This window comes from Chenopodium album, chromosome 1 (genome assembly GCF_948465745.1).
Source record: "Chenopodium album chromosome 1, dcCheAlbu1.1, whole genome shotgun sequence".
Classification (NCBI taxonomy): Eukaryota; Viridiplantae; Streptophyta; class Magnoliopsida; order Caryophyllales; family Amaranthaceae; genus Chenopodium; species Chenopodium album.
In genome coordinates, this window is record NC_137834.1 from 16,457,231 (window position 1) to 16,472,178 (window position 14,948).

The 14,948-nt window shown below is 30.5% G+C and overlaps 1 protein-coding gene and 1 long non-coding RNA gene across 2 annotated transcripts; one reads left to right on the forward strand and one right to left on the reverse strand.

The window, feature by feature from the left end:
* Positions 1-5,215: 5,215 nt before the first annotated feature.
* LOC145567574 (uncharacterized) lies at positions 5,216-6,701 on the reverse strand. The gene is made up of 2 exons (XR_014095710.1): positions 6,219-6,701; positions 5,216-5,432 (listed from the first exon to the last, which is right to left on the reverse strand). It is a non-coding gene; the product is annotated as an uncharacterized LOC145567574 (long non-coding RNA).
* Positions 6,702-10,500: 3,799 nt separating this feature from the next.
* LOC145628823 (protein FLOWERING LOCUS T 1-like) lies at positions 10,501-14,642 on the forward strand. Its single transcript, XM_081681240.1, has 4 exons — positions 10,501-10,707; positions 10,849-10,910; positions 11,174-11,214; positions 14,419-14,642. The coding sequence occupies exons 1-4, from the start codon at positions 10,501-10,503 to the stop codon at positions 14,640-14,642; spliced, it is 534 nt and encodes a 177-aa protein (XP_081537366.1).
* Positions 14,643-14,948: the final 306 nt, after the last annotated feature.

Genomic DNA, 14,948 nt, shown 5'->3' on the forward strand with positions numbered 1-14,948 from the left:
ACATACTCAAATATTGTACACATGTCAATGCACTACTTTGACTTTATTTTAATATAATCAAATATTAATAAAAAAATTATTTTATAAAATATATCATTAAACTTTATACTACCTTCGATTTTTTAGTTGCAACTATGGAATATTTTATATCTCACAAACATTACCCCAAAATTGCAACTAAAAAAAATTGGAGGTAGTATTAAAACCTATCTAACAGCATATTTTGTGATAAAATATATTTTTATTACTCCGTATGTTAGTAAAAAACTATGGTCAAACCTAATGCATGAATAGTGAAAAAAAAGTCCAACGTTTCATGTATTGTAGGACGGATGGAGTAATAAAATATGGAGGTAGTGAGGTGGGTGAAAGAAAAAAATCACTGTGAAAGCAAAAGTAGTAAAGAGAATTGGAGGAAAGAGAATAAGAAATTAATAAATAATAATTTATGTTGGGTCCACTAGGTGTAATAAATGAGTTAAATATTATAAAAGCTTCCAAATAAGGAAATTCAGCAATTATTTAAAAATGGCCGAAAATGAAATGTGGAGCAAGTTTTTGAAAAAGGAGGAAATTATATCCAGTTGACCTCTATGACTAATGTTTGCGATTACTAGGGGTGTAAATGAACCAAGCCGATCAATAAACTACTCGGGTTGAAGCTCGGTTGAAGCTCATTCATGTTCGTTTATTTGATAAGTAAGCCGAGTTTAAACAAATTTTGAAGCTCGTTTAATAAATGAGCTTGAACATGAACATAGATATGCTCGTTCAGATAAATTCATGAACAACTCGTTTATTTATGTTTGCGAACTACTTGTATTTATATTCATGAATTATTGATTTATTTATAGTTGTTAATTTAATTCTTAAGTTTTTTAATAATTAAGATGTAATTCTTAGGTTTATAATTATAATTAATTATGTGCTATTTTTTTAGATTTTCAAATGTCAAAGTACAAAGCTCGTTTATTACTAAACTCATTCATGAAACACTCGTTTATAAACTCGTTACATAAAAGAGCCGTTCACGAACCGTTCGCGAACATATAGTGTACTAAATGAGTCGAGCTTGAACAAATTTTTGAGCTCGCTTGAAAGATCGAGATCGTGTTCGGACTCGTCTAAGTTAAATGAACTTATACATGAACAAGGTAATACTCGGCTCGGCTCATTTACACCCCTAGTGATTACATAAGAAAAAAAATATATAGTCCTGTGATTACTTGATGGAATTTTTTCAATGAATAGATTATTACTTTTTAATTGTTAGAATTTATACTTATTGATAATTAAAGATTTGAATCGGCCAACGTGTCTAAGAGAAAAAAGAGCAAGTATTAAAATACGGAGGGAGTATAATATATGCTGGTTGCAAATAAGCTACTCCCTTCGCTATAAATACTTGCTCCGTTTTCCATTTTCCATTTTCAGCCGTTTTTAAATATTTGCTCCAAGCCATTTTCTTATTTGAAAAGCTTTTAAAATATTTAATTCATTTCTCTTAAATAGTGGACCCAACATAAAACATATTTTATTAATTTCATGTTATCTCTTCTCCAATTCTCTCAACAACTTTTGCTTTTTAAAATTTTTTATTTTTTCACGTGCCCCACTACCTCCATATTTTATTACTTTATCCAATTTCTCCTATAACTCTGCGCATGGAAAAATGAAGCAAGTATTTTAAAACGGAGGAAGTATAAAAGTATATCTAATTGGTCTACTATTTTGCTAACCGTGGTTGTACTCCGTAAAATTTTTTTGTTTTTTTGAAATATATGACAAAATCTGCAGTCTTGCTAGATTATTATTAATACTTTTTACTCTCTCTGTCCCTTTATAAGAATCCTATTTATAATATTTATTACTCACATAATAAAGAGAAATAAACTTCTAATTTATTAGGGACGGAGAGAGTGATTTACAATCATAACTTTTTAGTTCTTACTATTCTTATACATATTTATTTATTTGGTTAAGTTCTAAATTACATTCTCTATATTTAATATTTGGAAAAGTCGATATTTGGCATAGATACAGTTTTTTCTGAAAAATTTAAAAAGAAAAATTCCACCTTACCGCGACCTACACAAAACGAGTCGACATTTAATATTATGGGAATAGGCATACCTTTACCCCTTATTTTCTTTAAACAACCCTTTGTATAGGTTACCTGAAGAAAAGACTAACTTTTTTCATTTTTTTTATAATCATCTCCCCCCTCTTCACCACCTGGTCACCAGCACCATTCACCATAACCACCACATCACCACATAACTCGATCACCACCCTCTGAACCAAACTGATCCCCACACCCACAACCATTGCCCCACCAGTGACCACTACCACTACAACCCACAACCTCCTTAACTAAACCCCATCCCAACCCTTGTCCCTAACCACTTACCACCACCCCCTCTAACCGAATTGAAACCCCACCTCCACTTCTAAACCTATTGTGTTGGCCAGAACCCCACCCACCTAACCCCAAACCGCTTCAAAACCACACCAAACCTAATCCCTTTCCAAACCCCCACCAAATCCCCGAAACCCCACCCCACCCCAAAACCAAAAGGGTAGGGGTAGGTCCGGTGGCCTGGGGCTACTCCGGAAGGGAAGGGGGTTGAGGGTGGTTGTTCCGAGGTGGCGAGCTAGTTTTGGTCCAACGGAGTACGACCGGGGCAAGGAAGGGGTCGATTTTTAAGAAAAGGCAGCATAGGGGTGGGGAAATGGGAATGATTTGGGGGCTGGATTGGGTTTTGTAAATTTTTTTTTAAAAAAATTACTTTAAATTATAGGGCCAATTAGAAGGTGACATAATAAGGGGAATTGTGTCAACTAATATAACACCTTGTTAATGCCTCTTTCGGATATTGCAATGGATTTAAATTTTACAGGTTGTGTCTAGGATGAAATGAATTTAGAATCATAGGGGCAAGGGTAGTAATGAGATTGTAGGATGTTGGAATGATGTTAAGTTGGATTTTATGAGGTTCATATACATTACATTAAATATCCGACCAAACATTTGAATGGATTTGACTCCATTTCAATTCGTTCTATAAATACCCCCTCGCATTAGAGCTCTCAAAGCTTGAAGTGTGATGTTGTATGAGTGTAGGGTTTTACGTCGATTTAATCGACGTGCGAAAACCAAAACTTAGCCCGAATCCATGTTATAATTCATACAATTAGTAAAGAAACACATACGAGGTTAAAAAAATACCTTTGAAGAGTGCCTAAACCTCGAACTCGAGCCGAGAGCCCCAAATGTGTTCCCTTCAATGAATTCCACCCACATGTCCAACCTTGGTCGCACACCTTAGCTTAGAATGTGTCTAACGACACTAGTGAAGAATTTATACTCTTGATTTTCACGTTTAGATGGAGATCCAATAATCCATTTTCTCTTCAAAAATCTCAAAATTCCTTTTGGTATTTATAGTGGAGGATGCCCATCTAATTTCCAAAATAGGTATTTAATTTAATTCTAAATTAAATTAAATAGCACAAGCAAATAGTCAAGCGGCAGTTGTTGTCACACAAAAGCGAGTAGGTGAGAGGACTAACAAGCTTGCTTAGCCCAAGGGCACATGAGTAGTTGTCTTGCCTCGGGCAGCAACGCCTCTCTTGCTGGTAGCCTTGCTCCCAAGTTTGGGCCTGCAAGCTCGCACCACAAGCCCATCGTAGGGTATTAGGCACTAGCTGTTGCTTGCAAGGCCCAGTGAGCAACACTTGTAGCTTTTGGATTTGCTAGCGAGGCATGCTAGCATGCGATGGTGCCCAGCGCACCAGCGAGCCCACAAGCAAGGTTAGTAGCGCGTTGGGCCTTGCAAGGGCTGCTGGTACCTTGGATGGGCCTAGGTTTGTGGTACGTCCTTAGACCTACATGTGTGGTGCGGCAAGGCCTTGTGCTAGGCTTTTGAGCCTAGGACGTCGTGTCGCATGACGAATCTCGTTAGTTGATTCCTCAAATCGACTAAAAGTTTGAGCTCGATTTCGATGCTTTAAGCTCGAAATCCAACGTTTGAGTCTAAAATATATTTATCGGGCGCATTTACATCTTCCGACTTAATCCGTCGCTCTGGTTCATTTTGTGCTTGGGGGTGTGACCCGTCGGGTTTTGTGAAGAGTACGCAATATGTGGGATTAATAGACTTCCAACTATGCATTTCGATCACTTGATTTCACTGAATAATTAGCTCCGTAATTAATTCTTAATCCTCTATCGGAAAATACAGACATCATTCCTTTCATTGACCTCTCGAACCTCATTCTTAGTGCTCAAATGCCTTGTTGTAAAATAATTGAAGATTGGATGCGATTTAAACCCGTAATTATATTGTTGTTCTAGTCACTCTAATACCATGTGAAAAAGATCACATTCATCAAAAGCTTAAATTTGATGATAATTAGAGCTCAAGGATTGATTTAATAATTTATCACTTTCCTTTTAAACTTTAACAATATAAAAAATTAAGAAAAACTTAGTATTGTGCTTTCCATTATTAGAAATAAATGCTTTCCTGAAAAACAGAGAGAGCATTATCTTTGTTTACAGTCATAGGATATAACTTATCGAGTATTCCCTCCGTCTCGAAGGAAGTCAAGTTTGGTGTTTTCACGATCAATAAGAAAAATAAGATACTCCCTCTGATTTTTACGTGCCCCTTGAGACTCTAGGCATTATTCATTAAACTTACTTTGACAAATTATCATTAAATCTTGTAGGTACTTATTCGAATCATCTCATTGAATATATTATTAATATCAAATTGTTATAATTTATAGTTATTAATAATTAAAACACTACTACAAAATTGGCTAAAGAGACCCGTCCAAATTAGCCAAAGAGACTGCCTTAGAGGCGGTCTCTAGCGCAGCGGTCTCTTTGGCAAAGAGACTGCTTTTTAGAGGTGGTCTCTAGCGCATCGATCTCTTTGGAAAAGATACTGCTTTTTAGAAGCGATCTCTAGAATGAGAAAGCTGAGACCGCCTCTTAAAGATAAGCGGTCTCAATTTTGAGAAAATTGAGATTGCTTTTATAAGAAAAGCGGTCTTTGTTTTCTTAATACTAGGACCGCCTATCTTAATTAGGCAGTCTCTTTTTGATAAAATTGAGACCTCTTTTTTAAGCTAACAGGTCTATATGGTCTAGTTTTAAATTAAAAAAATTAGCTTATTTTATTTTTATGATAACAATTCATTAATATTAACCTATTTAATTTGATTTAATTTTTCCATTATTAGATACGGAGTTAAAAAAAATAATTATGGTACTTCATAAACCTCAAAAATTACATACATAGTACATATATCAATGAAAATTCAATACATAAAAAAAAAATCTGCAAAAGACGAATTGAAACTTTCAAGATCTTCAATTATAAGTTTCTTCTGTTCAAAATGGAAAATGGGATCGCCATTACCTACAACAACAAATAAAGACATGTAAAAAAATAATTAAAAAGTAGATATTATTATCTTGACACAATAAATCAGAGCAATGATAACATAATTGAAAAGGAAAGAAAGCAAAAATTTAATAAGAAATGTAAAATAAAATTTGTTTACAATTTTTTTTTAAAAAAAAGAGAGAGAGAAATTGTTCAATTTTACTGATGAAATACCAGATGTAAAATAAAATTTGTTTAATATGATGATTGAACAGAAAATCAAAGCAAGGAAAAAAAAACTAATTTAAAAAACAAGCTACAAAACAATTTGTCAGGAAAATCTCAAAAACATTTTAGAAAAACAACAATAAAATATACCAAAACTTAAATCTAAAGAATAAAAATTGAAAATGAAATAGAAAATCAAAAACGAACTTAATAATAACGAAAAATATAAGATCTGACTCCATATGAAATTGAGGGATAATAACGAAAAATTCTAGATCTGACTATATGAAAAAAGTTAGAAAAAAAAATGTAAAGAACCAAATATACGGGATTGAAAAAAACCTCCAAACGAAATTGGAAACACATATCAGATTCAGATTTCATAGGCGAAAAAAGTTGTTAAAACGAATTCATTACCATGCAAAATAAAGAAACAATCTTTTATCATCATGACTAAACGAAAAACCAAATTTTTTTTAACATAAAAAATGCAGTTAAAAAGCAATTATTATAAGAAATTCATATTTTTCATTAAAAAACAAAAAAATTAGGATCAAAACTTAATAGCGAAAAATAATAAAAAAAACTTACCTTGATGATAGATCTATAACTTCCTGAAATTAAGAAAGACATGAAGGAAATTAAGAACTATAGGCGGAAATTTGTATTTCTTGTTGTGCGAGATTCTCTTTAGAATCCAAAAAAATATGAGACATAGTTGGGAGGAGGGAGAAGAGAGAAGAGAGAGAAAGAAAAAAAAAAGTCGAGGCGAGAGGTTAAAGCTGTGAAGAGGCGGTGGACAAGAGAGAGAGAAAATGAAGAGATTCTAGGGGCTTTTATGGCTGCCTACATGGGAAAATCAATTCGAGAGACCTGTTATTTAGATTGACGGGTTTCTTTGATTTCTCAATTAAAATAATAAAATTCAAGAGACCGGTTATTTTAAATCACAGGTTTCTTGGATATTACTTGAGACCTGTCATTTAAGATGAAAGGTCTCTCTATATTCCTCGATTTTCTAAAAAAATCCCAAGAGACCTATTTTTTCTTAAATGACGGGTCTCTTTGATGTGTGGAGAGCCTGTCGTCTATAATAATGGGTCTCTCCTCTAAAAGAGACCCGTTATGCACTTAACCGGTCTCTTATATTGGGTCTCTTTGGCCAATTTTGTAGTAGTGAAAATATTTTAAGTTAAAGTTTTACATCAGCATGTGTATATGTCGTGTGCCATGTCACTGACATTAAAATAGGAATATTTGTATTTGTGTTGGTAAATATTTTTGTAAATAGGAATACTTGCATTGGTACATACATACTATGCAAATATTTTGGTAATGAGGTTAATTAGGATAGTTACATGTAAAACATGATCATCTTCTTTTTTTTTTTTTTTTTTTTACTTGCTACATTTCTCTTTACACGCTTGTCAATGCATTTTTTTAGTCGCTAACTAGTGTGTGACCCGGGCTTTGCTCTAGAGGCTACTTTGAGAACTTTTTATTTTTATTTTTTATTTATAAAGTTGAGAGACTTTGGTGATTTTTTTTTATTATTATGAGTAATTATAATAAAATGACAACCATAAATAATTTAATTCCAATATGTATTTATATATTTGCATGGATTAGTAGCGCAGGATCTATTTCTAGTTAAAATAGTCGTAAGTGATGTTTTCATTATTGAGGTTTGGTGTTCAAACCTCTTTGTATGCATTTTTAGTTTATTATGACATAAAATAAAAATTGTTAATTGGTGATGTGGTGTGATGCTAGTGTTGATGATGTGGCATGATGCAAGCAAGTGTAAGAAAAGACACACGTGACACATATGCGTTTTTAGGAACGCCTTTTAATATATTGGGTCAATTGACAATATTATATTGGTAAATAAAAAAGACCCTTAACGACAGTTTGGTAAAAAAAATAAAAAAAACTCCGGCGACAATTTAGTAAAAAAAAAGTCAACCATAAACGACAATTTGGTGAAAAAAATAATCTCAGGCGACAATTAACCTAAAAAATACAAAATATCCGATAAATTACTCGAGAATGCTTAATTTAGTTCAGTATTCATCTTTATTTTTACCAACCCTTTTTTATGGAAATAACAATTTCAAGAAAAAACAAATATAAAGTATAAATTTTCACTTAAGTTTCATACCCCTTATTAACAAATTTTTGTAAAAAGGGTTGGAAATAAATTTGGTATATGTATTTAGCAAAATAAAAAAGGATGACACACTAATTCAAAATTTGAAATGCAATAGGAAAAATAAATTTAAAAACACAAAAAAAAAAAAAAATTAAATTATGATTTTTTAAGAGTTTGTCGAAAAAATTTAGATTTTTTAGTTTAAATGTTGCCGGATTTTATTGTTTTTATCAAATTGCCGTATATGGTTAGCTTTTTTAACCAAATTATCGTCGGAGTAAGTTTTTTTACCAAATTGTTGTTGGAGTAAGTTTTTTATATCTATCTGGTCAATTGGCCTAATATATAGTATAAATATATTTAATTACCAATATGTAAAAGTTATGAATATTTGATATTAAAATAGTATAAATCAATAAAATTATAAAAAAAACCACTATCTCACGTGACTATATTTTTTCTTAGTTATAATCATCTTGGCCAAAGTAAAGCAAATAAATAGCATGGAGTATAAAAGTCAAAATTTTCCAAGTATAAAAATAGTAATTTCTTTAATTTAGAAAATAATTGTAATGTAACCATCATAAAAGAAAGGGAAAAGATACATCCAGGCTTAAGGGCTGCATATAAGAAGCTAAAATTGGAAAGAAAAGACAATAAATAAACATTTATTACACCAATTTACTTGTAAATTGTTAATAAATTCTCAACTTAATAGTAAAAAAGGAAGTATATTAAATACTTATATACAACCATATTACCCTAAAAGAAAATACATGAAATAACAAACTTAGGGTTCGTTTGGCATTGTTGTGGTTTTTTGTTTTTTAAAAGTATATGATATATGTCCCATAAATCCATAATGAATAAAAAATTATTTAAATTTATTAAAATCATGATAATTTTGAAAACTGACAACAGAAAAGTGGGAACACTTTTTTTCTTGTTTCTTGTTTTTGGTTTTTAAAAAAATAGGAAACTGAAAACAAAAAATGATGCCAAACAAGCCCTTAAATTTCTTTTAGGAAAGTATTAAATTAATGTTTAGTTACTACTTTTTTTTTTTTACAATTTTTTTTTAAAAAAAAAAAAAAAAAAAAGTTTAAATTGTCCCAAGAAAGAGAAAAGGGTTAACTGAAATCACACATAGGCACATAGCTTTAGGAGGGATATAAACTCTTTAACCCATGACACATATATACGTTAAAATTGGAAAGAACTCGTTAAAATTATGAACAAGAATCTTTATATTGTTATCCACTGTTATTTCTGGCAATAAGCTAAGGGATAAACCTCATAGGTGGACTTATTTTGAAGTGAGGGACCATTAAGATAAAGATAATCCCCCATTCTTAAATATATCACTTCTTTACATTACACCATTTAGATATAATTGGCCATCATCTTCTATTCTTCTATACTTCTTTTGAGTAATTTTATTGTATGCAAATTTTGATATTTGTACTACTTCCTCCATTTTTTAGGGCTATATTTATTAATTTCCTTAATCTTATATACTCCCTCCGACTTGTTCCACCTTTTTCTTTTCGGCCGTTTTTAAATACTTGCTCCATTTTCTTTTTTGGAAAGCTTTTACAATATTTAATTCATTTCTCACACTTAGTGGACCCAACAAAATACTCTCTCTCCTCATATTCTTCCACTACTTTTGTTTTGTACAATTGTTTATTTTCTCAACTATCCCACTATATCCATATTTTATTACTTTCTCCAATTTCTTCTAAAACTCCGCGAATGGAGAAATTGAGCAAGTATTTAAAAACGGAGGGAGTACTTGTACAAAAGTCAGTGGCCTCAAGCATTTCATTCACTCTGGTTTAATGCATAAAACTATGAATATTAACGTACTAATTTAGTTAGCTAGGTATGATTTAGAAAAATGAAAGTATTATACTTCTTTTTTAGTTGAAATATTTTAATTTTTAATATCAGTTATAAACTTTACTTTGACTAACATTTATGATTTATAACTATGATAAAACACATTCATATAAAATCTTGTTTGAATCATCTCAATATAAAAATTATAAAATTTTTAAACTTTGGATGTTGATTAGCAGAAAAATTATTAGCCATTACTATTGTGTGTTAACAACTGTGATTTAAAAAAAAAAAAAAGAAAAAGAAAAAAAAAAAAGCATGCCAACTAAAAAAGTATGGAGAATATATATAGTAATAATTAATACAAAAATAAATCTTATAAGTATGAAGACAAATTTAATAAATTAAACAAGATCCCAGTTTCTTTTCTCCCCCCCCCCCCCTAATATATTGGTGAGTACTTTGGGTAAAATTTTTGCTTCTAAACCCAAGTTTCCAAATAATCAAGCTTTCAGGAACAGAGTGATTATTGTTTATTTATTTACTTATTTATTTATTTTATTTTATTTTTAAATTGTTATTTGTCTACATTTCAAATAAAAAAACTTATTATTAAGTCAAAGCAAAACTTTGAAGGGAAAAAGAAGTTTACATGTGAAGAAAAGTTATAGTAACACCATTAAATGTGTCCAATTATTTCAATAACGCGGAGAATAAATTTGATGCTTACACAAACCCTATAAAAAGGCATAAATAATTTTTAAAACATCAAAGTGCACACGTCGGTAGCATAGGTGAACTCAAAAAGTGTAAGAAACAGTTAGTGTGGTCTTTTATTACTTTTAACCTTTTCATCATCATCATTATTTGTATATGTCAATGCCTAGAAGTGGAACAGATTCACTTGTTCTTGGAGAAGTAATCGGAGATGTTTTAGATCCCTTTATTAGGTTCGCAACTCTTAGAGTTTTTTACGAAAATAGAGAAGTTATCAATGCTTCTGAACTTAGACCCTCTCAAACTATCAATCCACCAAGAATTGAAATTCAGGGTAACGATCCTATGGCAAACTATCACTATACATTGGTAATTTCATCCAAATTATATCATCTTTATTTCATTAACTTGGTATTTATATACATATACTCCTTATTAGTATAAAATGTGATCAATTTTATGTTGCGCAGTCCATAATATTTGCAATTTTCTTATCTCAAAACTATGAAGGTTATGGTAGATCCTGATGCTCCAAGCCCTGGTAATCCGACCGAAAGAGAATACTTGCATTGGTAAGTTGTTACAAAATTATTTTGAATTGATTATCGTAGTGTCTATCATGCACCCGAGAGTATCCAAAACGGTAATCCTAGTAGTTGTGCAGCCTCGTGCTCAATCCGAGATCCGACCACTAGTCTAGCTATTTACGTTTGTGCATGCATGGAGGCTCTACATCGATCCGGGATTACCATTTTGGGTTATCATCGATGGTGCATTATTGATGCATGAAACCGCGAGTTGGGATTAAAATTGTTGTTGGTTCATTGTTATTCAGGTTGGTGACTAACATCCCGGCAACAGGAAACATCAGTTATGGTAAGTGATTAATTTTATGCAGAATTTCTAAATGCATAAGTTCCATAGGGCACATTGGCGAGAATGCAATTGTGCTAAGCTATTTACTTTTCGGTCTGTAGAATTCAAAATTTTCAAGAACATAGAGAAATAGAAGATTATGTATGTATGACTCATAGAAAAAAAAAAATTACTGATTGGCAATCCACAAAGACATTATAATTTTTTTCTTTTCTTTCCTAGATACATACACCAATTTCTTGAAATGAGCAATATATTTTGTCTAATAAAAATAATAATAATAGTAACAACAACAAAGATAATAATAATAATAATTATTATAATAATAACATAATAATTTTTTAAAAATTATATAATAATAATAATAATATTATTATTATTTATTATTATTATTATTATTATTATTGTTATTATTATTATTATTATTATTATTATTATTATTATTATTATTTCATCCGTTCATTAAATTTGATTGAATTCTCATTTGATTTATATTCAATAACCAAGATTATATTTTATTCATCGATCTTATACAAATTATATTCAGTAAAACAAGTTAAGTTCATTAGAAATAAATTTTGTATAATAAGTGAGACCTTATTCTCTTCACATTCTTTTTGCTAAGATGAAATAATATTAATTGAACTCAATTTATTCTTACATAAATTTAATAATTTTTTATAAATTTATATTATATTTACTAATTATAATTTAATTTTGATAAATTTCTATTGTACTTATTCTTTGAAATTACTAATTTTTACTAATAAAAATTACTTTTACTAACTGAAATTATTTTCACTAAGATGAACTTACTTTTACTAAATATAGTTTATTATACTAAACTGAAATTATATTTAATACCTTAAATAACTTTTACTTAATATTATTATAATAAGGTGAAGAGATCGGGGGCCTAAAAGAGAAAAAAAATGTTGAAGAATCAGTAAAAAAAAAATTATTTGTAAAATTAATTTCATTTTAATGAAAATAATTTGATTAATACAAATATTATTAAATTTCATTAAAATTAATTTGTGAATAGATAAATTATATTAAAGATTAAATTAAATTTCACTTAAAAAAAATTTCAATTTATTTTAAATAATTTTAGGCCCTGTTTACTCCAACTTTTTTAACTTAACTTGGAATTATTTTTACTAAATTAAATTATTTTTGCTGAATTTTATTTATTTTTACTAAACTTCCTACGTATATTTCTTCATTGATGTTACTACATTTTGCTGAACTAAAATAAAGTTTACTAAACAAAACTTATTTTTATTGAATTGAAATTATTTTATCAAATATTTTTTTTAAGGTAAAGTGAACACAGGGCTTAGTTCATTGAATAAAATTTTAACTCAGATGAAAGAACATGTCTCAAGGGAACAAACCATGAAAATTTTAGGTTTAAAAAATTATCTTTCGACTTTCCATTGAGGCCTTTACGTGTCTCCCTTATTAATGATCATCATTTTTTAAATTACAAATTTTTGTATGTGGCTGGCCACATGGTGTGGTAGGGGTTACTTAGCTTGTAGGTGTTACTTGTATTTTGGAGTTATTTGTAGGGTGTTACTGGTTTTGGTCAGGGTGTTACTAGTTACTTGTATTCTGGGGTTCGTTACTTATATGGTCTTTCTGGTTTTGGTAAGGTGTTTCTGGTTTGGTATAGGGGTTTGGTCTGGGGTTATTTGTAGGGGTTGCTCAGAATACAAGTAACACCTACAGTAACCCATACAACTAACCCCAAAATACAAGTAACACCTACAAGTAACACATTTACACATGGTAAGTAGCACATGGTGCGACAGGGAATACTTGTAGGCGTTACTTGTATTCTGGGGTTACTTGTAGGGTGTTACTGAATCTGACCAGGGTGTTACTTGTATAGTGTATTATGGGGTTACTTGTATGGTCTTACTGGTTTTGGTTAGGTGTTACTGGTTTGGTATGTGGATTTGGTCTGGGATTACTGGTAACAGTTATTCAGAATACAAGTAACCCATGCAAGTAACCCCAAAAAACAAGTAATACCTACAAGTAACCTTTGACAAGACCAATAACACCGTACAAGTAACCTCTGCTGCACCATGTGGCCTACCACATAGAAAATTCTCGATTTTTAAATTTATTTCTTTCATGGCAAACAAGATTCTCTCGATTTATTTCCCTTAATAAGCAACAATATAGTTCCTATTGTGCAATTTAAACTATACTAATTGGTAATGCCCCTATTCTTCCAAAAAAAAAAAAAAAAAAAAGGTATGGTAATGCCCGTAAAAAAAATTTGGATATAACCTTTATTTTTTTTCTTCGTTCTTCCTTTAAAAAAAGTACAAAAAATAAAAAAATAAAAAAAAAATCCACTTTTAACTAATTATACCATAACTTTCCGATGAGCACCTACAGTAGATCGATTAGAAAATAATTTTATACTTTGTCTAGATTACCCGGTTAATCAGATGCTATATTTTAATTATCTCTGGTTTTTTTGATCGATCAATTTGAAAAAGAAGGAATTTTTTTTTTCCCAACTAATTGAGGCACCTTTGGATTATTTAAACCTTATTTATTTACTCCGTATTGCCATAAATGTGAAGGTCTGATCTCCAATCACTCAAATTAGGTCATTGGGTTGTTTCAATATCCCTTAAAAAGTTTCACGACTATCCCCTTTGTGATCTCATTATCACTTTCGAGATTTTAAGCCATATATTTAGCTGATTAAAACCATTTGACAAAAAATGATACTATTTTTGTAGATTTTAGCTAGGTATGAGATATGATTTTGACATAGATAAAACCTAGTTACCCATATATACCTAGTGTTTACTAAGACAATTTCTTTTGTGAAATCCAAACATTTAACTCCCAATTAAGGTATGAAGATAGTAAGAAACCTTATGGGAAAAAATGGGTAGGACTCATACCAAATCTCTAGTTATCAATTAAAAGAAAAATTTTCTCTAACAACCATCGAATAAAAAATAAAGTATTAGTAATCAATTTCTAATCTCATACCACTCTGAATTCAGTTATGATTTTAAAACCGCGCCATTTTGTAAACAGAAGGGTGTAACGTGGTTACATTGATCATATATGAATTTGCTAATATTGTCATTACATGTACATTATGCTAGTTCCTCTTCCTCATATTATATATATGATTTATCTTGAAGGTATACTATATTCATGCAGGGCAAGAAATCGTTTCTTACGAAAGCCCAAGACCTTCATTGGGAATACATAGATTTGTATTTGTGGTATTTCGTCATTATGAAACCAAAACAATCAGTCATCCTGGGTGGCGTCAAAACTTCTTCACCAGAGAATTTGCTCAACGTTATGAACTTCGTATGCCGATTTCGGCCATGTATTTCACATGTCAAAGAGAGAGTAATTATAGAGTTAGAAGACGTTAGATGCTTTCCTTTCCACTCTATGAATTAACGGAAGAACAGGTAGCACAAATTATGCATCAATTCTACGAATTTGACGACTTGGCGACACTTGGTTGTTAATTAGCTCTTTTAAAAGACCATACTTTTGGTCCTTAATGTAGCGAACTAGCTATATTCATCAATAATTATTGCTTTTTGGTTTGGTTCCAAGGGCCTTTAAATAATTATCGCATTTTGGTTGGTTCCAAGGAACTCATGTCATATTTTTCACTCTAAATTAACCCTATCATTTAGCATTGAATTTCTTGAATTTGAGAAATTCATAAT